The sequence below is a fragment of the Aspergillus neoniger genome (assembly GCF_003184625.1).
Source record: "Aspergillus neoniger CBS 115656 unplaced genomic scaffold BO87scaffold_2, whole genome shotgun sequence".
In the NCBI taxonomy this organism is placed as follows: domain Eukaryota; kingdom Fungi; phylum Ascomycota; class Eurotiomycetes; order Eurotiales; family Aspergillaceae; genus Aspergillus; species Aspergillus neoniger.
In genome coordinates this window covers 403,712-426,038 of record NW_020291130.1, presented here as the reverse complement: position 1 = coordinate 426,038, position 22,327 = coordinate 403,712, and the positions used below count along the sequence as shown (strand labels likewise).

The 22,327-nt window shown below is 49.4% G+C and overlaps 11 protein-coding genes across 11 annotated transcripts; 5 read left to right on the top strand and 6 right to left on the bottom strand.

Annotated features, from left to right (window-relative positions):
- Positions 1–958: 958 nt before the first annotated feature.
- Positions 959–2,121, bottom strand: BO87DRAFT_412055 (uncharacterized protein). The gene is made up of 2 exons (XM_025626479.1): positions 2,043–2,121; positions 959–1,979 (listed from the first exon to the last, which is right to left on the bottom strand). Exon 2 carries the CDS (start codon positions 1,865–1,867, stop codon positions 1,169–1,171), a length of 699 nt encoding a protein of 232 aa, XP_025484571.1. The 5' UTR covers positions 1,868–1,979; positions 2,043–2,121; the 3' UTR covers positions 959–1,168.
- A 649-nt stretch (positions 2,122–2,770) lies between these two features.
- On the top strand, positions 2,771–4,054 carry BO87DRAFT_437946 (NACHT domain protein; the record flags this gene model as incomplete). The annotated part of the gene is made up of 1 exon (XM_025627871.1): positions 2,771–4,054. One exon carries the CDS (start codon positions 2,771–2,773, stop codon positions 4,052–4,054), a length of 1,284 nt encoding a protein of 427 aa, XP_025484570.1.
- A 499-nt stretch (positions 4,055–4,553) lies between these two features.
- BO87DRAFT_348869 (LOG family protein) lies at positions 4,554–5,499 on the top strand. The gene is made up of 2 exons (XM_025620990.1): positions 4,554–4,729; positions 4,808–5,499. Exons 1-2 carry the CDS (start codon positions 4,680–4,682, stop codon positions 5,478–5,480), a joined length of 723 nt encoding a protein of 240 aa, XP_025484569.1. The 5' UTR covers positions 4,554–4,679; the 3' UTR covers positions 5,481–5,499.
- Positions 5,500–5,587: 88 nt separating this feature from the next.
- Positions 5,588–7,031, bottom strand: BO87DRAFT_372307 (adenosine deaminase family protein). Its single transcript, XM_025622252.1, has 2 exons — positions 6,436–7,031; positions 5,588–6,379 (listed from the first exon to the last, which is right to left on the bottom strand). Exons 1-2 carry the CDS (start codon positions 6,937–6,939, stop codon positions 5,717–5,719), a joined length of 1,167 nt encoding a protein of 388 aa, XP_025484568.1. The 5' UTR covers positions 6,940–7,031; the 3' UTR covers positions 5,588–5,716.
- Positions 7,032–7,805: 774 nt separating this feature from the next.
- On the bottom strand, positions 7,806–8,417 carry BO87DRAFT_372306 (uncharacterized protein). Its single transcript, XM_025622251.1, has 2 exons — positions 8,347–8,417; positions 7,806–8,195 (listed from the first exon to the last, which is right to left on the bottom strand). Exons 1-2 carry the CDS (start codon positions 8,347–8,349, stop codon positions 7,839–7,841), a joined length of 360 nt encoding a protein of 119 aa, XP_025484567.1. The 5' UTR covers positions 8,350–8,417; the 3' UTR covers positions 7,806–7,838.
- A 440-nt stretch (positions 8,418–8,857) lies between these two features.
- On the bottom strand, positions 8,858–11,888 carry BO87DRAFT_348861 (uncharacterized protein; the record flags this gene model as incomplete). The annotated part of the gene is made up of 11 exons (XM_025620989.1): positions 8,858–9,286; positions 9,336–9,428; positions 9,479–9,549; positions 9,603–9,691; positions 9,744–10,285; positions 10,344–10,434; positions 10,492–11,007; positions 11,059–11,179; positions 11,230–11,376; positions 11,428–11,549; positions 11,618–11,888. 11 exons carry the CDS (start codon positions 11,886–11,888, stop codon positions 8,917–8,919), a joined length of 2,433 nt encoding a protein of 810 aa, XP_025484566.1. The 3' UTR covers positions 8,858–8,916.
- Positions 11,889–13,119: 1,231 nt separating this feature from the next.
- On the top strand, positions 13,120–14,722 carry BO87DRAFT_421255 (uncharacterized protein; the record flags this gene model as incomplete). The annotated part of the gene is made up of 3 exons (XM_025627045.1): positions 13,120–14,024; positions 14,078–14,364; positions 14,415–14,722. 3 exons carry the CDS (start codon positions 13,120–13,122, stop codon positions 14,720–14,722), a joined length of 1,500 nt encoding a protein of 499 aa, XP_025484565.1.
- On the bottom strand, positions 14,695–16,074 carry BO87DRAFT_372305 (sterol desaturase family protein). Its single transcript, XM_025622250.1, has 2 exons — positions 15,692–16,074; positions 14,695–15,617 (listed from the first exon to the last, which is right to left on the bottom strand). Exons 1-2 carry the CDS (start codon positions 15,910–15,912, stop codon positions 15,077–15,079), a joined length of 762 nt encoding a protein of 253 aa, XP_025484564.1. The 5' UTR covers positions 15,913–16,074; the 3' UTR covers positions 14,695–15,076.
- A 574-nt stretch (positions 16,075–16,648) lies between these two features.
- BO87DRAFT_297699 (CSN8/PSMD8/EIF3K family protein) lies at positions 16,649–17,659 on the top strand (the record flags this gene model as incomplete). The annotated part of the gene is made up of 2 exons (XM_025619027.1): positions 16,649–16,818; positions 17,074–17,659. 2 exons carry the CDS (start codon positions 16,649–16,651, stop codon positions 17,657–17,659), a joined length of 756 nt encoding a protein of 251 aa, XP_025484563.1.
- A 597-nt stretch (positions 17,660–18,256) lies between these two features.
- On the bottom strand, positions 18,257–19,956 carry BO87DRAFT_454933 (small subunit rRNA maturation protein TSR4). The gene is made up of 2 exons (XM_025628606.1): positions 19,689–19,956; positions 18,257–19,617 (listed from the first exon to the last, which is right to left on the bottom strand). The coding sequence occupies exons 1-2, from the start codon at positions 19,812–19,814 to the stop codon at positions 18,409–18,411; spliced, it is 1,335 nt and encodes a 444-aa protein (XP_025484562.1). The 5' UTR covers positions 19,815–19,956; the 3' UTR covers positions 18,257–18,408.
- Positions 19,957–20,134: 178 nt separating this feature from the next.
- Positions 20,135–22,275, top strand: BO87DRAFT_372302 (putative prenylcysteine lyase). Its single transcript, XM_025622249.1, has 2 exons — positions 20,135–20,536; positions 20,596–22,275. Exons 1-2 carry the CDS (start codon positions 20,377–20,379, stop codon positions 22,038–22,040), a joined length of 1,605 nt encoding a protein of 534 aa, XP_025484561.1. The 5' UTR covers positions 20,135–20,376; the 3' UTR covers positions 22,041–22,275.
- Positions 22,276–22,327: the final 52 nt, after the last annotated feature.

Below are 22,327 nucleotides of genomic sequence, written 5' to 3'. Positions count from 1 at the left end.
CGGGCTGCCGATCCACTCTGGTTTGGCCACTAGCGTGGTCCCTGACCCTGACGCTAGTCTGATCTGGAAAGGGTCGCTTGTACCCGCCAAGACCCTGCCGCGATGGGCGATAAGCAACGCTCAGGCACCCAAATCCAATCAGCTCAGGGGAGCGTCGTTGGATCTTCCTGAAGATTAAATGAGTTTGTGTTAGTATGGGTTAGTCTGATTTGATCCGGGCCAGAGATAACAATTGCCACTGTGCGGGATTCGGGGAAGGGTCCTGCCAACAATTCATCAGGCTGACACCCACAGTGTAAAGCCTCTGTTCCCTACACTCTTCATTAATAACAAGGGTCAAATTTGACCTTGCTTCGGAAGCATCCCAGGCACCAACATCCTGCACCTGGCCAAGACCCTTGGCCTGTCGAAGCCAAAGGCAGTCTCAGCAGGCGAATTACTAGTGGCGGGGCCGGCTGGGGAAGGTCTCAGCACAAGGCCAGTGCTGTGGCAGTGGCTGGTGGATGCCATTGAACAGTGGACACCACTGCGGCAAATTTTAGGTCCGTTAAATGGGATGGTAATTTTGGAGTCAGGAGCCAGTAGAGACACCGCAACCTCCCGCAAGGTTCGCCTCCTTGTGGATATAATAGGCGAACCATAATTCTTCACCCTACAAAGATTAAGATATGAGGATCAGCAGGAGGTCTCGGTGCTGCAGAGGCAGAACATGCAGATACAAGGAGCGTTTTCAAGGTGAGGTTGCAGACCGCTACCTACCAACTTATGCAGAGCGTGCAGTTTCGGATTTGCCAAGCATTCTTTTACCCACTGCCAACAGCCGTTCGGATGAGCGCGAGGCCAAGATGCCGAACTGCAAAGAGGGTGCCTGACCTCGTATACTGTTAGACGCCATCATCAGGCAAGTTATGCGCTGTCCCGTTACCCTTGTGTTTAGTAGATTGTTGTACCTCGTTCGGTAGATTGTCGGCCCATGACTAGTGGGGAAAACTTACAGCCCCCTTTTTGGGGGCTTAGTACCCGTCCACTGCTGTCAACAGTCCAAAGTAGATCCGCCATAATTTTGGGGCACATGACGAGGGAGCTCTGAGTGAACTGGGGTATAGTTGACTATAATTGCGGCTGTTTTCTCGTTTCATCTGTCTTGTTGTGATGTAAGGAAAAATTATTAAGCGTCGCCAAACTTGACAATCCATCCAAGCTCTTGTAGAAACTCTCGTACTGCGGCTGGAGTACCGTTATTATATATCCTGACAACAATGGTATCTAGGGGTGCTATTTCCTTTATCTGGGCATCGACCTCCAGGCATATCTTCCGAATGGACTCATTGTTCATCTGGTCATTTGCGACCAGAATGTTGGCAAATTGACCAAAGATGAGCATTTCCAATGTCTTCAAATTGGCACAGCTTTGTCGTAATAGCTGTAATCTTCGCAAGCCATCTGCGAGTCTCGGCTCTCTAGAGGCGCCTGATATGTGCTCGGTGACCGGAAAGTTGATGCATAGATGAGACAAGATCCCGGAATTTTTAGGTCCGATACAGTTTAGGAAGGACTCCAAGAGAGTGCCTGGACGACACGCCGTCTCCATCTCGTGGAAGATGAACCGATTCATACTATACAAAGTCATTCTGGTCTCGTCCGATATTTGTCGGCTGACGTAGGTCAATGCAAGCCATGAGCCGGGTTTTTCGGGTGCAAAAGCTTCCAGTGGACATCCTGGGTCTTGGAAGATGTGAAGTGGATGAGGTAAAACGAGAACTTGTTTGTATATGTTTTTACGTATCTTGATAGGTAAATCCAAGAAATTGAGAGGCAATGGCGATGCTGATATTGTAGGCGTGTCTGCGGTACCTGAACAGGACATGATAAGAAAATATCGAAGCGACTGTGTTTGGTAAGTGAAGCTGTTCGGCAGCTCTTTGAAGCTAAGTATTTCTTTATCAAGCGAAACAAAGAAAGGTTTAGTGTTGCGTGATCTACATTAGTTAGCAGAAATGCAAGGTATTATACTTCTGTGGCATTGGAATCTAGCTACTCACGAATTTGTCAATACATCACCCGGGGATGTGCCATACTCTGCAACTCACTGGAAGATGTAAGCCAGATAATGACGCCCCTCCTTTCACAATTTGGCTTTGGAGGAAAGGAAGAAATGGTCGATAGGAAAGTGACTACAACAAAGGATGGAAGCCATGTGACTTGCGGAAGCGGGGGATGTCAGAGCCCTGCCTCTTTCCGAGAATTCCCAACCCGTGGGATTGCTTCCCTACAATCCATGGTTGCATCAGTCCCACTGGATGCATCTAGATCTATTCTACGGAGAACGAAATGATCAACGAAACATGACAACTTTAAGTAATTTGAGCTTTTTAGTCCCTATGTTGATGCAAAGTTTTCGGCAGAATGTGCTGCCAAACTCACTTCTCAAACAATATATAGTACTCCAAGCCAACCAAAGGATATGGGCATCAGTCGCTTCAATCCAAGGTTTACTGTCATTATTTCCATGGATATAGGACGTAGGTATCCATAGCAATAAAATATTTGATTCTAACGCGCTTAGAGTTTCTAAGTTCTAGGAATCTCCTTTGTCGAGCGGCATTAGATGGGCGCAGACATCTCGCATCTTTAACCCGACCACACATAAACAAAGAAGCGATGATCGACAGTATTCTTGAAACAGCCAGTATATCAATATATAAATTGGTGAACCCAAACTAAGTCGCTGCTGTAGTCAATCTTACAAGAAAGTGCCCCATATACAGAGATGGATGCCATACCGCTTCCCGACCAGGTTTCTGAGCTCTACAATGACCTTCTTTCCCGCTGTGCACCCAATGAGCATAAAGATTGGGGACTCGCCATCACAGCTCTGAAGCTCCTCGCCATTACCCACAGACCATTTAGCATACTAGAGTTGTCTTGGGCCGTGACTCTGCATACCGCTCGCAATGTTAACACCGTTGACGAACTTGCCAAGCTAGTAGACCATAAAAAGCTCATGAGCATGATTCAGCCCTTTATCGCAGGCGTTGAGCTTGATGACTTGAGAAAATACCAAGTCCAGCTCATAGAGAAGTCCTTGAAGGATTTAATCAAGAAGAATTGGGCCACAAAATATTCGAATACAGAATGTCCACACTCCTTGGGAGACGATGGACAAGGATTCAGAAGTCCAGAAGCGTTGATATTGGATATATGTGTGCGGTATCTTCTTTTAGATGAGATAGGCGTCAAACTCGTGTTCTCTGAAGAGCAGATTGCGATTTCGGAGCTTCCGCAAGCGTCCGACTTGTTCAACGACGAGAAAGACCCAGTCAAGTACAATTCTCATTGCTCGTGGGAAGCTTGGGAAGAAGATATGACTCGGTTCAATCCGACTGAGCGTGGATTGGGCGAGTTCTTTGTCTACGCGTCATGCTACTGGCCTGAATATTATCGTCTTGTCACGGCTAAGGCCCTTCCCAGCCTAGCGAGCATCGAAAAGTTGTGTCAAGCCGACTCGAACCGAATTCGCAATTGGACTCAGCAAAACCGTCGTCCAGGCTGTGCGATGCCGCCGAGGTTCCCATTTGACAGCCAGCTATATGATCCCCTCAGTATCACCTGCCTTTATGGCTCTGTAGATATGCTTCATGTCATGCTCAGAGATTCTGATTTCGACAATGGCAATTTCCTCGAGATGACGGCCATGAAGGCAGCAGATCAAATCCTTCAATGGGGAGATATGTCCAGGCTCAGGGCACTTTTTCTGGATCCGAGACTTGGTCATCAGCTACGAAACCTGGACTTTTTTGGCCTAATTATCCGCAGGTGGCGTGAATCGAGTGTCTGTCGACCCGACTGGGAAGATGCTTTTGCGCTAATTGACCTTATGAGAGATCAAATGGCTCAGCAGCAATGGGGATATGAGCTCTGGTGCATTGCTGCCAGTGCAGGCTGCGCGCCCGTTGCTCAGAGGTTACTGTCTGGTGCTCGGCATAACGATGGGCTTAGAAGAGAGCTATTGCGTGAATTTTCACCTATGCCACAAGTGGCACCCTTGAAGTAATATGGTCATGTAGTGATATACTTGCTGGGGGAATTACGACGGACTACATCCATATCTGCCTGCGGCAAGAATATGCCCTTCAATTGACCTTCGACGCCGTATCTCGGAGACGTTCCCTGGTATATCTCCTGGTTTCTGCACGTTTTAGCTAGGGTAGAGCACAAGTACTATATGAAATAGCTTCAGACTTGTCACACATACCACAGGATGGTCAGAGTCAACCACACCCTATTAGAATCTTAATCTTTCTGTTGTATATATCTACGTACTAAGTTGCTGATTTGTAAACCCCACATCTACCCCCAAACAAGAAATTGCAAACAAATTGACGCATTATAACCAATACCCGCACTTCGAAGCTCCTAAAAACGAGGTAAAATGTTTCAAACGGGAAAGTCAAAAGCAAGCGGGTCAAGTAAATCATGCCGGGTACCATCGGCGTAGTTAACGGAACCGGCCCACCTCAAGGTTGAGTCATTCCTTCTAAACACCACCCAAAGCACTCTTCGATAGCTTCAAGTGTGCTACAGACCTAATCTAATTCCATATAGCGTTGTGGCACTCTTTTCGTCGCTTTAGACCACCCTTACTCTTGCCCAACAGGTATTTACCCATATCTCACAAAATGTCTATGCCTAGCGGCCGGGACGAGCAGCAGCCCGTCATATGCGTTTTGTAGGTCAATCCCAAACCTAATGAGCCCAATCCGCCTAAACCTCATAACCAGCAATCTAATCTACTGATTCCAACCAGTTGCGGCGCCCAACCCGGCAATTCACCCGAGTACATAGCCGCCGCTCGCGCACTCGCGCATGAACTGCACGCCGCCAACGCAAAACTAGTCTACGGAGGCGGAACAAAAGGCCTAATGGGCGAGGTGGCAAAGACTCTAGTATCACTATCTGGGCCATCTGCAGTGCATGGCTTCATACCCAAGGCACTGGTAGCACACTATCCCGATGCGGACGTCAGCCGCCAGGCCGAAAGCAAGGCCCAGGAGGATGGGAAACAACCCGAGCGAATGCTTGCCCCAGGGTCTTCACCAGCCGAGGGCGAATACGGGAGAATCACCATCGTGGACAGCATGCACGAGCGAAAACAAAAAATGGCAGAGGAAATTCTCGCCGGTGGTCCTGGGTCAGGGTTTGTAGCCCTTCCGGGCGGTTATGGAACCCTGGAGGAGGTCGCTGAGGTTGTTACGTGGAATCAACTGGGGATTCATGATAGAGGAATTGTTTTGTTGAATGTTAATGGATTTTGGGATGGGCTTGTGACGTGGATTGAAATGGCTGCTCAGCGGGGCTTTGTTGGACAGGCGAACAAGGGTATCATGGTGGAATGTAAGGAGGTGGAGGAGGTTATTGGGGTGCTTAAGGCGTATAAGCCGAGTGGTGGGAGGTTGAACCTTTCTTGGGGGAGTAAGTGAGAATGAAGCGAGAGGTTGGGGGGTAGGCGGTATTTCGAGGGCTGGAGAATAAAGTTAGAATTTGGGGCTTTCCGACAGTTGCCGGCTGCCGGCCAATCAACTTCATCGTGTGCTAACTTCATTATCAATGAGTCTGTCTAGGCTTCTCCTTTTATCCATAGCTTTGTGTGAGCTTCGGTATAAAGCAAAAGGAAAGGCATAACTATTTCGTTATGCTAATGTAATACACTTGCCTGCTAAACCGCATGGCCTCCATGTTCCGCCTCTTCCTTCATTCCAAACCCTTCAAGTTCCTTCAGGATTGCTACTTTAATATCATCAGAGGCCCAACAAATTTCAATGGCATTTCGTTGTAGCTGGACGAACTCCGCATCAGTGAAATTGCCCAGTACACGAAGCAGGTAAAGACTGTTGTTCAGCCAAATATCCTCCATATATGACGGGTCATCACTGCCAATGGCTATTCTGATGCCAGCGTTGAACAACTTGCGAACCCGATCAATAATCTGAGCCTCTCCAGAGTAGCACAGATAACCCCACGGACAAATCGTCATTCCAAGGTCCTTTTCTTTGACCCTCTGAAGAAGAAAAGAATCGTCGGCGGCATGTAATCCATGATCAATCCTGTCCGCTCCGCTTCCTCCCAGCTGGTCAACCACTTGGCCAATGTTCCTTATTGTATCCTTATCGCCGACGTCGCAATGGCAGGTAATTTTGAAACCATCTTTGCGAGCGCGGAGAAAAACGTCTTCAAAGAGCAATGGCGGACGGTCCACCTCTAGAGAGTCCAGTCCGATTCCGACGATCATGTCGCGATATGGTAGTGCCTGGAGATAATGCTCCATAGCAGATTCCGGGGACATGTCTCGCAACATGCACATTATCCATTGAGAGTGGACCTATGACAATTCTCAGTGGGGATCATAGGACATAAGGAAGGGTCTTAACCACCTACCCCAAGATCCCGAAAAGCCTCACTCTGCGCCCTCTTAAACCCATCCATCATTGTCTTGAAAGGAACACCTCTCCGTGTATGACCCTGCGGATCAAAAAACGGCTCACAGTAACGGACATTCATGGAATCAGCCTTCCTGAAGTAATTCATTGCCAGGCGATAAAAGTCCTCTTCACCCTGGAGGACACTGAAACCACCGTAATACAGTTCAAAGAATCGCTGCATTCCGCCATTTACACCCCCTGCATCCAAGTCATTGAGGAGCTCATACGTACCCTTTAGCTCCGATAGACTCTCGCAAGGCTGCTGGGTATTGATATTGAGAACTGACTCTCCGCGCCGTTGCGCGAGCTCCCACCGGAGTTCGGGTGTCATTGTGCCCTCGATATGGACATGCATTTCGACTTTAGGCATGTCTTTGATAAACTTGTCATTGTGCTGGTGGATTGCGCTTCGATATTCTCGCAGAGCTTGGTTTGATAGAATGGATGTGTTTGAGGCCATGATAGATAGAGCGGAAGATACGACTCCGGTTGTTGACTTGGAATTGGGAAGCAAATGGATTGAACGTCGTTCATCTATCTTTTAAAGCTTGGGGGATAACCCTCTTAGGAGCGTGTCATATCGATCGGACGCCTGAAAAGCGGGGTTTCTGCCAACTAGCAATGATTGGGCGCGGGGTTACGATGTAATACTTCCACTGAGTAGTAGATTGTCATGTCTGACTGCAGATTGATTGGAGCGTTCCGAAAACCTTGCATCTTCTTCGAAATACCACCGATGTCCCCGTACCTTATCTCCGTCCACCCTGGCCACCAATTGTAATCTTAAGATAGGCTTAGCCTTCCGTCCCATGGTTTATATGCTCTGCATATTTTGATAATCAGATATATCTTAAGTGAGGTTAGTGCAACATAATTATTGTTTAGTACTATATTAAAGATAATGGATAATAGCAAGTACATTCCTCTGAAATTCTGGATCGCAGCCAGCTTGTACTTTACCCTAATGTTTGAGTACGTCCCAAATCCGCGAGATTCTTACACTATTATTATATCGTAGTATCTTTCTATTTCTATCTACTATATTCAGCGCACGTTCCTTTACTGATTCCTCTTCTAAGGAAGGGTACAAATTGGCCTAGATCATATCGAGTCACCAACTCCCAATCCCACTCATATACCCCAGTCATCATCCACATATCGCTATACTATATACTAAGCCCCCTCGAATACATCGCAAATCATCAAATCAAAACCACAAATATTATTACTCAATATAACACATACCCCATAAATCATAGCTCATTATACTCCCTTACCAACAGAAAACACATACACCATCCCATCCCATCCCATCCCACCCTAATCTTCCAACCCAACCACTCCACTACTGATACAAAATCAAGAAAGATACACCTTCGTCGGCCTCCTCACCGACGACCCCCCACCATGCCCGGACGGATGCTTCTCGAGATAATAAACTGTGGGACTACTATGGCGCCGTCTTCTTCTCCGCGTTGTCGAGGTAGCCAAGTTCGCCTCACCGTAATCCGATTCCCCACTTGAACTAGACCCTGGTAGGGAACACAGATGCCATAGCCATAGAATGAGCAAGGTGCCTGCGATAGTGCCGAGGACGATGCCTGCGATGCCTCCGCCGGAGATGGTGTTAGGGCAGTCGGGGTCGGCGCGGGCGGAAAGGAGATTATTAGTGTTGGTGTTTGTTTGGTGGAGGGGTAGTGGTGGTGTTATTGGGGCCTGGGGTTGTGTTAGTGATTATTTGATGGTGGTTGTAGATGTTGGATAGAGTGGTGGTTGGTTCGGATGAGACCCGCTTTTTTTTTTTTTAATCTTATGGCTGAAATGATGGGGTTCGTTCATCCATGGATGAGTGGTGGGTGGTACATACCATGGTTATTAGATTAATGGATTATGGTCAATTAATAATATTGAAGGAGAAAAGGAATGGTAGAGATTCGATGGGTAGATTTTTTACTGAATTGACGGAAATGAGGGCGATATCCATCATATAACAATTACTCGCATCTTTCTACAGTGTGCGGGAATATCTTTCCGTTGACGTCAACCACACGTCTTTGTCCCGACGATGCCAAACGAAGCAGCGATTGTCCGTTCCACCACGGCCCGGATTTCTTGTTCTTGATTTTTGATTCAGTTACGACGCGTGGAACTCTGCCAATGACTGTCCGTGGAAGAGTCAATTGGGTTTGGTGTGCCGTGTGTTGAGGGTGCGGGGTATGGCTATCATTGGTGAGGGTTTGTCGGCGTCATTGTTGCAATTCTTGGTTTGGAGGCTTGCGGAAGTAATTGCCGGTTGGGAAATAATGGGGCTACTGTTTTGTAGAACGGGATAGCCGAGGTATGGGTAATTGCTTAAGTCACAGTGTGCATGTGCATTGCTCACTATTAGTGGTGGCTATTGACTAGAACTGGGTGACTAGCTTGCGCTGCCTGTCCTTCATATGCTCCGATGCCCCGGTGAGGGCGGCACACTGCCAGTATCCCAGGCTGTCATGTCTGCGCCTAGCTCAAACTCAATGGTACCGCCTTGGGTCATGACATCCTCGTGCTCGAACCAGTTCTTCGTCCAGGCTTGTCCGTTGATTTTCACGCTTTGCACATAATAGCCCTTGTCCAGTCCGTTCGCGATGATGCGGAGTGTTTGATTGCCATTGACGGTCATGTTAAGGTCTGGAAACCAGGGCGAAGCGAGAAGATAGACTGGTTGTGTGACGACCGGATAGATCCCCAGCATCTGCCACAAGAGCCACGAGTTCATCGCCCCGGCGTCACTGTTTCCTGGGACCCCATAGGCTTCATCTCGAAAGCTATTTGATATCAGTTGCTGTGAAATTAGGAGTATATAAGCTCACTTACTACTGATACCCTAGATTCCGCGACTTTTCCACGCTTTTGGCTTGCTTGTTGATGTAATTGTATAAGTACGGAGTCGCAAAGTCGGGTTCGTTCCTTTCAACTGCTCAGTCATCACCCATGTGGCTATATATCAGAATACCTACCCAATGTTTATGATTGTCGTAATACCTGCCCCATTTGCCCCAAGGTTCTGGACTGACATGTTCGGCTCAAACTAGAAATTGTTAGCTGTACGCCTAAACCTAGAGTTGTCATCTGGGTAAGTACCATCATATCCAGTCGGGATTCAAATGTATCTGCACCACCCGTAAAGTCGATCAGGGTTTCCATGTCATGCGGTAGCACAAACGAGTATTCTAGAACATTATACTTGTCAGACCAATTCATAGATTGCGAATGGCGACCTACCCCAAGGAACGCCTTCATACGTATATGCGAGCCATTCACATCCGTAGCAGTAACGAGGATCATAGCCACTGTTGTTAAACGAGCCGTTCGAAAATTTGGGCGCCAAAAAGCCACTAAAGTTCAGACTCTGCACATCCGGGTTCCAGATATATTGCCATCCAGCAGACCGGTTCAAATCCTTTTCTTGGTCGCTATGCTCTTCCCCTGCGGCCACTTGGCTGACCGCAAAGTCGTTGAGACTATACTCCACGGTCCTAGAAATGCAGCGCGTGTTGCGATCTTGCGAGACATATCCCAGTTCCAACCAGTCACCCAGGGCTCCACGGCCTTCTTTTGTACTTGCGGAAAGATCAGTAGCGTCCCAAGTGTTGTATGGAATAACCTCAGCATTCGTCTTCATCGCTGCGTAGCCATCTGTCCAATTGATTGCGCCTCGCAGACCCTTCACATAGGCATCTGCTAGCATATTGTCCGCATCAGAGCCGCCTTGAACCAGCCCGTTCCAGTTCCCTGAGCGGCCGTCTGGTAGGAACCCTTGAAATCTAAGGATAGATTAGCGTTTTATATGTCACTTTCGATTTTGAATGGTTTACCACGTACCTCCAAATGTCGATAAGCCCCCGAATCATGGACTCATAGTAGGTGGGCTGGTAGACGTGATAGAAGCTGACTGTGCAGCGGAAAATATCCCCTAAGTATAGTCAGTACCACTCTCCAGTTGCCGCGCGAAGCATTTCACACTACTGACAAAGCGTGTAGAAGTCATCCCAAAAAGGTTCATCTGACTGCCACAGAGGGTTTTCACCGGTGCGGTCGGATGGCATCAAGTGGATAAAGTAGAGAGAACTATAAAGTAGTCGCACATTTGTCATATTCGCCGTGCTGTCGAGAGATACTTGAGTCTTGCTGAATACATCCTGGTTCCATTCGTCAACAGCAGATTGCACGGTATCGTTCAGTGTCCAAGAAGGAATTTCCGATGTGATGTATGAGCGAGCCTTGTCTGTGGAGATGAAAGATATACCAACTCGAGAGCTGATCTGTATATCTGCTTCAGCGTCCCAGCTGAAGAGCGCCCCGATACGGTCATTCATAGGGCCAGATGTCGCTTTATCGGTGATATTGCCATATCTTGGTTGAGGTATGCCTCCGTTTGCCAGATTCTGATAACGTGGCATCGGATCTGTGTTAGTCCCGGTAAAAGTACGAGCATTTGTCGGTGTCGTAGAGAACTCGCCATAGAAATAGACGGTAAAGGGGGCGCCTTAAAATCCTATTAGAATGCATGCGCGGTGCTACGGAGTGAAGTGCGGACCATTGTTCCAGCCACCGACATATGTTCCATAACCGGTATATGCTTTTCCATTATCTTCAATATTGATCTCACCACCGACGTAAAACTGCCCATTAGAATCGCCGGGTGATCCGGGAAGATACTTTAGCCATGTTAGCTTCTTCCTTGTATTCTGAGTGTGGAGAGTCATACGTGGGATATATCAACTAAAACGTGCTTCTCTCCTTCAGGGAAAGAATACTGAAAGATACCAGCATGTCGACTAGCTGAGAGTTCAATCTGCACACCATTCTGAAGCAAGGTCCTGAAATATCCTACGCTTGCGGAGTCATTGCCAACCTACATTCTGTGAGCTAGGACAAATGAATGTCAAGGACAGGGTTTTTATACCCTGGGCTGGCTATAAGTCAGGTTGTCTAACAGATTTACCGGCGACTCAACAGAGGTAAGAGGCATCTGTGGAATAAGACCATACTTGGGGGCACCTCCGGTGCCGCTCTCATGCATCATGGCTAGTAGATGGAGAGATTAGGCACAGATCCCAAATATGCAAAGCAGTCCCAAAGAGATATAAACATACTGACTGCGGTGACATTCCCATCAGGTGTCCAGCCACCGTTTAGAACAGCGAGACTCCAGTTTGCGGCTGTTGTATCGATTCCCACCTTTACTACTCCAAAGGGTCGAGCACTACCAACGAAGATATCACCCCCTCCGTAACCCTGACCCGGAGTTGGGCCTTCCGATCCCATGAAAGGATTAACATATTGAGAATAATCCGCTTGAGTGGCGGAGATAAGCTCTAACACTCCAACGACAAGAAGAAGCAACAGCTGGTTTGGAACGCGCATGTTTGCAGCTCGCATGGTAAAGCACGAATAGAGGACGCTTCAAGAGATCGACAAAGTGAGGGGGAAAGCTTATAAACAAGAGATCTTCTTGGTTATTTAGATTCATGGAAATCTGCCATTTCCCCGCGGGGATGATCAGTGCGGAGTCGGCTGCAGCTCATCCCTGGCAGGAATAATTCCACGACACATTGCATAGCGACTGCAGGAATGTTGTTTATATTTCGTTGGCTTATGACCCCTCTTGCTGCCGCACTAGGGCCCCCGCATACTTATGAATGCTTTGACTGTCCCAGTTCTCGCATTCTCCGTTTTCTCCTTTTCTTCTTCACGCGGACACCTGTAATTGTGGTAGACGTGTTTCCCAGGTAAATTCCCATGAGTGCGATCCAAATGAAGTCATGCCAGACGAGGTACAGCCTCGGGTCAAATGAACCAACAATGGATAGCGTGCCATTGCAAAAGTTTGGTTAAAGTCAGTGGTTGAAGAGGGGAAGGCATGACCCCACGTGGGAAGGGGACGTGTTTGTACATTCAACAAACATGAAAGTCATCAGTCATTGGATCCATGACACTCTTTGGATACCATTCAGCCTTTACATCGTCAATACTCAGTGACAAAAAGTAGTTGAAACGAAGAAGGATATCTGGTAGGGCTTTGTGAACAATTACTAAGCGGCACGGTCGGAGTATTCGGAGTCCAGATCGATTCAGTCGAACCATCTTCATCCACTGCCCCCTTAGTTCGCCCGTCAAGGTGACAGAATGACAATAGCATCATGTTTCAGTGCTCGCAGTGCAACAAATCTTATCAGAGAAAGAGCCACTTGCTTCGACATGAAATAACACGTTAGGCCCCTGAACATCATGCCGCCTCAGGTACGCGGAACATGCTGACAACCCGACAGATACCGGCGCCTCCCATTCAAGCTGCCCTTTCTGCAATAAATCCTTCTTGAAGAAGTGCGTAAACCCCGCGATACCTCTGAATGAAGCCATTCTAATCCGATGCACGTCAAGGGAGGTTGCACGAAGGCATAGTAAGATATGTGCCAAAAAGCACAACCAGCCTCCTCCGGCAGCAGCTAAACCCGGGAGGAAGAAGCAGTCCTGTGACGAATGCTTCTTTGCGAAGACAGCCTGCGACAGGGCATCACCATGCTCTCGTTGCCAATCCCTTGGGAAACAATGTTCCTTTGGGGTTCAGACCCCTTCAACAGAGAACACTTCCTCAATGTCTCCATCGCCCTCGCCATCTCTCTCGCAGACTCCGCAAAGAAGAAACGACCCATTTTTCTTCCTAGCACACTTCACTGATCCCGCTGTTAAGCAAGACAAACTTGCAATTGCAGAAACAGCCAAATCTTCAACTAGAAGGCATCTTGACCCGGCATACTTCCGACAGGAAGAACCACTCTTGCCCCACGACTCCTTGTCGGCTTACATGCCAGGCTTTTCGGGTGGTGATCTATTCCTTCAGCCTTTCTTCACCCCAACTGGGCATCTTTCTATGGAGTTTATGCCTGAAAGTGCATTATCTTCAACGATTTCCCACAGGCTCGGCGAGATGATGATGATTCTTGTCGAGACTTCAAATTCTATGGGCCAGGGCCAACAAGCCCAGCTCGAAATGGCGGAACTGAACTCGCTTTTCACGACCTCCAACCTTTCGGTGTTTATTTCGGCTTACTTTCAGTCTCTTCATTGGCACCTTCCAATTGTACATTTTCCGACCTTTGATCCTGTAATAATCTCGAACCCTCTTCTCCTTGCAATATTCTTGGCTGGAGCAACATATGCTACCTCGCAAGATGGCCCAGTATTTGCAAGTAGAGTACTGGACGTAGCTGAGGAGTATATCTTCCGTCAGTTGGCTAATTTATCATCAAACCCTCACCCTACCAGCGCTCCCTATCTCCTACCTTCAGTGGAAGTTATTCAGGGAGCTTTGATCATCGAGATGCTTCAGTTTGGGCAGGGCGAAACGGGTACAAGACGACGCATTCGCATAATTAGACATCCGTGTGTCGTTTCCACGGTACGATCGTTGGGGATTCTTCAGTTCAAGCGAAGTATGACACCAGATATGTGTAACGATGAGACATGGAGAGCAATGATAGCCGAGGAAGTTTGTATAAGGTAGGACCCTACCTGTTGAGCATCAATATTGGGCACTTCTCACCAATCTTCAGAATCGCCTGTTGGGCCTTTCTCGCGGATGGATTCCTCACAGTTTGTTTCAACAATCACCCTGCATTGTCGATATTCGAGATGGACTGTCAATTCCCTTGGAGTTCCGCTCTATTTGAAGCTGAAAATGCATCATCTTTCAACGAGATCGCCGCTTCTTATACGGCGGGGCGCCCGCTACCTTCGTTAAGGGAGTTCATTACGCGTCTGCTTGATGACAATGCAACGGATGACCTGATTCAATGGAGTCGCTCACTAGTTGGCGAACATCTGTTGATCCTGATATATGGTTTGTATAACCGTCCCCATGCAACACAATCGAGCTAATCATGCCCCAAGCAATGCACTCTCTCGCGTTTCAAGCTAGAACCGGCTTGTTCGGGTGGATATCCACGAACTCGATAAAACGGGCCGCCGACAATTGGCGAAGCATTTGGGACTCCGTCTCCAGCATTGTGGGTAAAGAAGGGATGCACCACTTGGGGTATCCTAAGCATGCTGAGGAGCTCTGGTGGCTATTGACTGCTACGCTTGATCGCGCCAGTGGGCGGAACGTGAACTTTCGATACCTGGACAACGCCGCAACCGACGACCTAGAAAGCTTGAACAACTTCATCCGGAATATCAAAGGTCCCAATAGGACATAGTTCATATGTTTTGTCTAACAATATGTACAGGCGAGGGGCTTCTCTATCCATTATTAACATAAATATTACAAGGTTAGGCTCAATGACCGGCTTTCCCGACCGGCGGTATGGACTCTAGTCATCGGAGCAGTGCTGCGCCCCTGTAGGCGAGCGATCTTATGCGCGTGCATCCTACTGACTCTTGACGATCTTGAACTCGTCGCCGCGGGCTTTCCGATAGGTTCCTCCAACACGATCCCAGAACGTTGTGAACTGCCCATAGTTATAATTGAAGTACAGGTGGTGCAGGGTGTGGCATTCGGGGCCATTGATGATAGCAGAATGAGAAAGACAGTCGGCGTCGTCTGGATGCGATTAGTGGGAGACACCCGACAAAGGGAGGCACTTACGGATCAAAACCGTCCACAGTGTGACGAAAACAAACAAGCCCAGATATGCACCCTTCTGCAATGGGAACAGTATCGGATAGACGTGGTACGGGAGACTCTGCGCCCACCCGTCCAATGGGTTGAACGCGAAACTCGCATAAGGTGTCGGCACGAGCCACTTGTGATGTCTCTTGTGCAACCACCGATATACCAAAGGGTGATGCTCCGCTCTATGAATCCAATAAATGCCGGAATCTGTGAATGCCACGAACAGAGGGTACTGGAGCCAATTGTACGCAGGGAACGGAGCTTCACTGGCGAAATCGTACAGCTTAGACCACCCGCGAATCTCTGCTAGGAAGAACGGGACCGTGAGGATAGCCATTATCGGGATGGAGAATAGGGCTTGCTCGATTTCCAGACGGACTTGATTCTTCAGGAACCGTGGATGTTTGAGCAAGGTCTTGTCCCACCATGTGTGGTAGAAGATGGTGCTGCCGATGAAATATATTGCTAGACCGAAGAGCCTAGTTGTGTAACGAATGTGCTGTCAGCTGGACCATGCTCGATTGACTTCAGGGAAGAGCATGAACAATATTACCATGTGATGAACAACAATGAGGTAGCTTGTCTCGGCAGGTCATCGCGCTTCCAGCGACTGGCGGTCGCCCATTGAGAGGGTTGAAGAGGGTAGTAACGGCCAACATGTTGATTTAGGAAGAACGATGTATCGAAATCCGAGGTACTATTCCCACCAGGCAGGACTGACGCGTACACTCTATCGAGGACGAATGTGTCGAGGACATCGAGCACGACATCCATCGCGAGTGAAGGTGTCTGGTAGGACCCGGGGATATCGTTAGGGCTGTTTAGGGTATTCTGGTTGCGCCCAGAAAATGCGACTGCTGCTTGGGGCGAAGGAAGAGCAAATTTGCGATCGATTGTTCATACAACTCCGTACTAGATATCACACGCAGAAGCTACTACTGTGTTGATTGTTACCCCCGTCATCTTATATACGCGGCGAATCCCTACCACGGGATATACCTACCACGGGGTAAACCTACACGGGGGCGATTCCCTACTAACAAAATACACTGACGACACGGGCTATCCCTACCAACACCGACATGATCCCACCACGGGAGTGGGAGATCCATTTCCCCCGGCGAGACCGATTCCGGGGGCACGTGGAGTTTGGTACATCTTAAGAAACAAAGTATATCATACGACTACCAGATCAGCCACTAATGCTTAGTTCCAAGTCTTATTGACTGAAGATTAGTAAAACTGCGATGGATGGAATAAAATAATGCCAATTGCAGATGCATCGGACAAATTAACCGAGTTGGGGTTGGTTCCGACGGCCGGGCAGCCGCACAGCGAGACAATCGAAAAATCCCACCAAAAGCAAGTCGGGCCAGCCAAACCTCGAGTCCATCCATTCCGTTGCTCTCATTCTATCCCCTCGTTCTGCTTCCCTCCCTCTCCTCCTCCACCCACCCACGCCTTCCCCTCTTCTTCCCCCGACTCATTCATTCTCCTTAACTCCGTCAAGATGGGTGTCACCTTCGACAAGTGCGAGACCCGCCCGGCCAACATTGACGCCATCCTCAATGGCCTCGACCGCTACAACCCCGAGACCACCACTGTCTTCCAGGACTATGTCGCCCAGCAGTGCGAGGACCGCACCTTCGACTGCTACGCCAACCTGGCCTTGCTGAAGCTGTGAGTTCATGCGCCTCTCTGTCCAACCCAAAATACATTCAGCCGAAACAAAAAGAGCTCCGACGCGGGGAACCTATCTGGTTTTATGTGATGAAGAATCTTATATCATTATCACGTTTCCTATTACCTGACACCCTACTTTGGGGGATGTCGAGACTCAATTCTCCTGAAACAAAACCATTCATTCGACTTTTACTCTATCGCATATACATCATACCTAGAGAGAGATGCTAACCCCTTCACGCCCTCTGGCAGGTACCAGTTTAACCCCCACCTTCTCCAGGCGGAGACCGTCACCAACGTCCTCGTCAAGGCCCTGACTGTCTTTCCCTCTCCCGCTTTCTCCCTCTGCCTTGCTCTCCTCCCCGCCCACACTCAGCCCTTCCAGGCCTCCGACGCTGAGGCCCAGGCCGCCGCCCAGACCTCCGACTTCGTCGAGTCGATCCAGAAGCTCGCCCGTCTCTCCACCCTCCTTGAGTCTGCTCAGTACACCCAGTTCTGGTCCACCCTGAACTCGGACGACCTGTACGCCGACCTTGTTGCCGACGTTGCCGGCTTCGAGGAGCTCGTGCGCATCCGCATTGCCGTCGAGGTCGGCAAGACCTTCCGTGAGATCCCTGCCGAGGTTCTGGAGCAGTGGCTCGACCTGCGCAGCCGCGAGGCTCTCGAGAAGTTCGTCGCCGAGGTCTGCAGCTGGGAGGTTGACAAGTCTGGCGCCAACACCGTGATCAAGGTGCCCACCAACAAGGAGAACGAGGCCCGCAGCGAGGTCAAGAGCGAGCGTGTCGGTGTTGACATGTTCGGCCGTGTCATTCGCCGGGGTTTCGAGCAGGCTGCATGAGCGGATCTCAACGATAAATAGATATCCGCATCGCAACGCAGCCTTTATCGTTCTAGATTCCCTTTCTATTCTTGCTAATATTTTGCCTCGAACGAAGATCAGGCCTTCCCTCAGGTCTCGATCTCGGTCTGTCTTGTTTGGAAGAATGACCACCCGAAAAGAAAAGTTTCAAAAGAAGAACACGGGACGAAGTGTCTGCTTCGGATACCCCCCATGACACGAGCTCGGAGCCTCTTATAACATAACAAAAAAAGATGATGATGACGGGGATAGACCAGCATGGGAGAGGGTTGGGAAGTCCGGACCTGGCGCAATTGGCGTTTCGAGTTTTGCTTCTGCATGACTAGGTTGTGTTTTATCATCATCATCATCTTTTTCTCTCTTTCCTCTTCCATCTTATTTCCTATATCATTTTTCTCCTTGATTATCCTCTCACCATATTTCTCTCTACGTGAAAAGATAACGCAATTTCACCGAAGATATCCACATTGTGCGTATGCACAAAAAGCGATCAGTACCAGTACAGTGCAATCTTCATAAAATCATGACCAGCGATGTAACAGACAACCAGTAGTAGTAGTAGTAGTAGTAGTAGTAGTAGTATTGTATGTACTTTTAATTTCCAAACCAAACCTAAACAAAAAGAACACAAGTCTATATATGATATATATGTCATCAACATCAAGTCTTGAACGGACATTACGCTTCACAGGTCAAATCCGTAACCCATCATCATCCTCATCACCATTCTATTTCGCCTGTTCCTCCCACTGCACACCAGCCCACTCCTCTCTATAACCGACAACACCGACCTCCTTCGGTCCACAATCCTTCCCACAAACTCCCAAGATAATAGTCCCCCACTCCATACCAGCATCATCCTTGGGCCCAAGCCCCACCCCCTCCCTCCCATCCTCCAACACACTGATAACATGAGGCACAAGCTGCAACTCAAACACGCGCTCACTACCACAATACTCACAGCGAGGCATGCGGCTCCCTCCACCAACCGTAGTAACCTTGGCATTGGGGTTCGCTGTCTTCGACGGATCGTGGAGCCGCTTGCCCACCGCATCCACATGGGAGTACAGCAATGGCGTACCGCGGAACTCGTAGCGGAGGACTTGTTCGGGATTATGGCCGAGACGGGTAGAGAAGCGGATGAACGCCTTGTCGAGCTCGGATTCAAAGGTATCTTTGAGCTCCGCTGCGCCACCATTGGGACCCTCTTCTTCTGTGTTGTCGATGGTCACGTTGGCGGGGATAGTGGGTGTGGGGGGGCGCGACATGGCCTCGTATTCGGCATCGAGGTAGAAGTTTGTGTAAGGGGTGGGGAAGTCGGATTGGGCGGGCCAGGGGGTGTTGGGGGTGGTGGAGGCTTCGGGGGGTGGGATGAGGTTTGTTTTGGGCTGTTGTTGTTGAGAGGAGATGCGGACTTTGTCAGCGAAGGATTCGGAGAGAGTAGGTGCAGGAGAGGGGGTGGGTTTGGTGGCGAGGCCGGGGGAGGGCGCTGGGGCTGCGAATGGGTTGTTGTTGGTGCTGGTGGAAGAAGCGCCGGCGGAGAAGGGGTTTGCGCTGGCGGAGACGCTGCCGGTGAGAGTGGAAGAACCGAATAGGCTGGCTCCGAGGTCTGGCTTTGGTGCGGCGGGCTTCTTCTCTTCTTCTTCTTCTTTTTCCTTCTCTTTGTTCGAGGGTTCTGGCTTTTGTTCTTCCTTTTGGCGGGAAGGCTGGTGTTGGGGCTCGATCTTCAGCTTTCTGACGGCGCGCAGGGCCCGGATACTGCCTGGTTTGCGGTTGCAGGCTTTGCGCGGACAGGAGAAGATGTAGAGACGGCGTTCATCGTCGGGGAAGTCGTTGGGGAGGTCACCGTGCAGCTCGAGGAGGAGGAGCATGGGCTGGTTGCAGACTTTGCATTTGGCGAAGTCGCCCGGAGGCGGGGTAGCGTCGTCGAGCCAGGTCTGTGAGGGGTATTTTGTTAGTCGGACTGGGGCAAAAGGGGATGAAGAGTTGAATTGGATATAGTACGTACCGGCCAGCCTCCCAGGTGACTGATGGTGTCTTCTACAATCTCGTCGGCGGCGTAACCCAGCAGCACGTTGGTCTCGCTGAAGTCCCCCTCATCGTCGAAGGAGGAGTCGCTGTCGTAGGGATCCATGGTGCTGTTGCTGGTATGGTCAAGGAAGATAATGTATAAGAGTCAATTCGAAAATCAGTGGGTAAGACCAAGAACAATGAAATCCTTGTCCTGACGCAGAAGAGGTTGCGATGGAGTTTATCACCAGAAGAGCGCGTCTTTCTTTTCTGCCCGAAATTCTGGCGCAAAAAAAGAGGGAATGCCCCAAATGGGAAAAGCCCCATCGGCGATAGCCCCAGAATGCACTAGTCCTGATATAGGCTAGTGCAGTAACTGTGGTATCGATACATACCCGTGTGATACGTCAGTCAATACATCTCCAGCATCTCGCCATCGACCGTCACTTCCTCTTCGTTTCATCTCCATCTTCATTTCATCTTCACTTATCCCTATCTCGGATAATTATAGATCTGCTTCGTCTGGGAAATCCTTATAAAAGAGGTTATAGAGCAAGCTCTTTTGCACGCGAGCCTCTGAGCATGAGCACCGTTGCTTCTTCGAGCTCCTGCATCTGACGATCGTAACGTCCACTAGTGTGGAAGCATTGCTTCACTAAATAAGCAATTCATCAATTTGAGCACTCATGCATCGCTCATCTCTTTCATATTTCCTTCAGTTTATTCTTCATATTCATGTAGTATACTACGTCTTAGCGTTATGCCTTCCCCCACATGCCAATGCCACCGAACAGCAACCCCTGGGCTCATTTGGAGTCACACCACCCAAGAGGGTCGCCGTGATCGGTGAGATCATTCCCATCGTCCGCTCATCTGCCATTGACATCAATTAACCCCTTCAATAGGAGCGGGGGCTGCGGGGTCTAGCACTGCTTATTCACTACGCAAGTATGCGGATGCCTTGCACATCCCCCTCAATATAACGGTCTTCGAACGCTCCCCATATGTTGGCGGCCGTTCCACAACAGTGAATGTCCATGACAATCCAGCTACACCCGTAGAGCTAGGTGCGTCGATCTTCGTGGAGGCCAACCATCATCTTGTCAACGCATCCAAAGAGCTGGGACTTCACGTTAACAGCGCCAATCATGACCGACCCAGAGAGACCGAAGACACCCTTGGCGTCTGGGACGGCGAGCAGTTCGTCTTCGTGATGAAGGAAGCATCGTCCTGGTGGAACATTGCGAAGCTGGTTTGGAGGTACGGGTGGACACCCGTGAGAACCTATCGCTTAATGAAATCGACCGTCAACAACTTCCTCAAACTCTACGACGAGCCCATATTCCCTTTTTCATCCCTTACATCCGCTTCAGAAGCAGTAGGGTTGGTCAATATAACTGCCGTTCCTGGAGAGGCTTTCCTCCAGCAGAACCAGGTATCCGCCAAGTTCTCCCGTGAAGTTATCCAAGCTAGTACCCGCGTCAACTACGGACAGAACCTTGCTCTGATTCATGGCCTCGAGACCATGGTCTGCATGGCAACTGAAGGTGCCATGGCCGTGGAGGGAGGCAACTGGCTGATCTTCGATGGAATGCTCAAATTGTCTCACGCCGACGTCCGCTTAAACCACACAGTGACATCCCTCGATTGGGACGCCAACGGCCCCTCAACCCTAACCTTCAACACGAACACCAACTCCGAAGAGAAGCTCGAGTTCGATGAGGTTGTCATCGCCGGTCCATGGCAATTCTCCAACATCACCGTTACCCCACCACTAAAGAAGACGCCGGATGAGATCCCCTTCGTGACACTCTACGTCACCCTCTTCGCCTCCCCGCACCGTCTCTCACCTAAATACTTTGGCCTCACAGAACCCAATGCCTACACCCCGGAGACAATCCTCACCACCCTCCCTCCGGACAGCGACATCGGAAAGAGCGAAGCCGGAGTCGGCCCAGCTGGCTTCTGGAGCATCAGCACTCTCCGGACCGTGGACGCTCCAGACCCATCAGAAGGGAAACACTACGTGTACAAGATATTCTCCCCGGAACGGCCAACAGCCGAATTCATTGAATCGATTCTCGGCCTGGAGCACAAGTCATCTTCTAACACCGACACTGAAACTGACACTTCCATCGGCGATCTCTCCAAGCGAGACATCAGCTGGTTCCATGAGAAGATCTGGCGGCCGTATCCGTTCGAATATCCACGGGTCACGTTTGAAGAGCCGCTTCTTGCCCCTCATGTCTGGTATACGGGCGGAATTGAAAGCTTCATCTCTACAATGGAGACAAGTGCATTGATGGGGAGGAATGTAGCTGCTTTGATGTCTCGAGAGTGGCAGGTTTAGGTTGAAGAGGGGGAGGGAGAGTCGGCAGCGGATTCGGTTCGTCATGAGCTATAAAGGGGACGGGAAGGAATGGAGAATGGGAAATTGGCAGGACTTTTCCTAGTATCAAGTCATCTGTTCTCGTGCCGCGCTGTCGGTGCAGGTTTTAATGGCATGGCGATATATGGCACTTATGATGACCATATAATATAATTGTCTAGAGTATATAGTATTCACTAATGCATTGAGAATGAAGTCGAAGTCCCGGGAATATTTACACATAACTCTACAAATACTCATTGGACGGC

Bases quoted from the DNA above. Each gene is read 5' to 3' on its own strand.
- BO87DRAFT_372302 (XM_025622249.1), top strand. From the start codon at position 20,377: ATGCATCGCTCATCTCTTTCATATTTCCTTCAGTTTATTCTTCATATT. The intron at 20,537-20,595 runs GTGAGATCATTC...CCCCTTCAATAG, and splicing joins CAAGAGGGTCGCCGTGATCG to GAGCGGGGGCTGCGGGGTCT.
- BO87DRAFT_454933 (XM_025628606.1), bottom strand. From the start codon at position 19,814: ATGGATCCCTACGACAGCGACTCCTCCTTCGACGATGAGGGGGACTTC. The intron at 19,618-19,688 runs GTACGTACTATA...TACCCCTCACAG, and splicing joins GTCACCTGGGAGGCTGGCCG to ACCTGGCTCGACGACGCTAC.
- BO87DRAFT_372305 (XM_025622250.1), bottom strand. From the start codon at position 15,912: ATGGATGTCGTGCTCGATGTCCTCGACACATTCGTCCTCGATAGAGTG. The intron at 15,618-15,691 runs GTAATATTGTTC...TTACACAACTAG, and splicing joins TCATTGTTGTTCATCACATG to GCTCTTCGGTCTAGCAATAT.
- BO87DRAFT_412055 (XM_025626479.1), bottom strand. From the start codon at position 1,867: ATGTCCTGTTCAGGTACCGCAGACACGCCTACAATATCAGCATCGCCA.
- BO87DRAFT_372307 (XM_025622252.1), bottom strand. From the start codon at position 6,939: ATGGCCTCAAACACATCCATTCTATCAAACCAAGCTCTGCGAGAATAT. The intron at 6,380-6,435 runs GTAGGTGGTTAA...GAATTGTCATAG, and splicing joins AGGCTTTTCGGGATCTTGGG to GTCCACTCTCAATGGATAAT.
- BO87DRAFT_348869 (XM_025620990.1), top strand. From the start codon at position 4,680: ATGTCTATGCCTAGCGGCCGGGACGAGCAGCAGCCCGTCATATGCGTT. The intron at 4,730-4,807 runs GTAGGTCAATCC...GATTCCAACCAG, and splicing joins CAGCCCGTCATATGCGTTTT to TTGCGGCGCCCAACCCGGCA.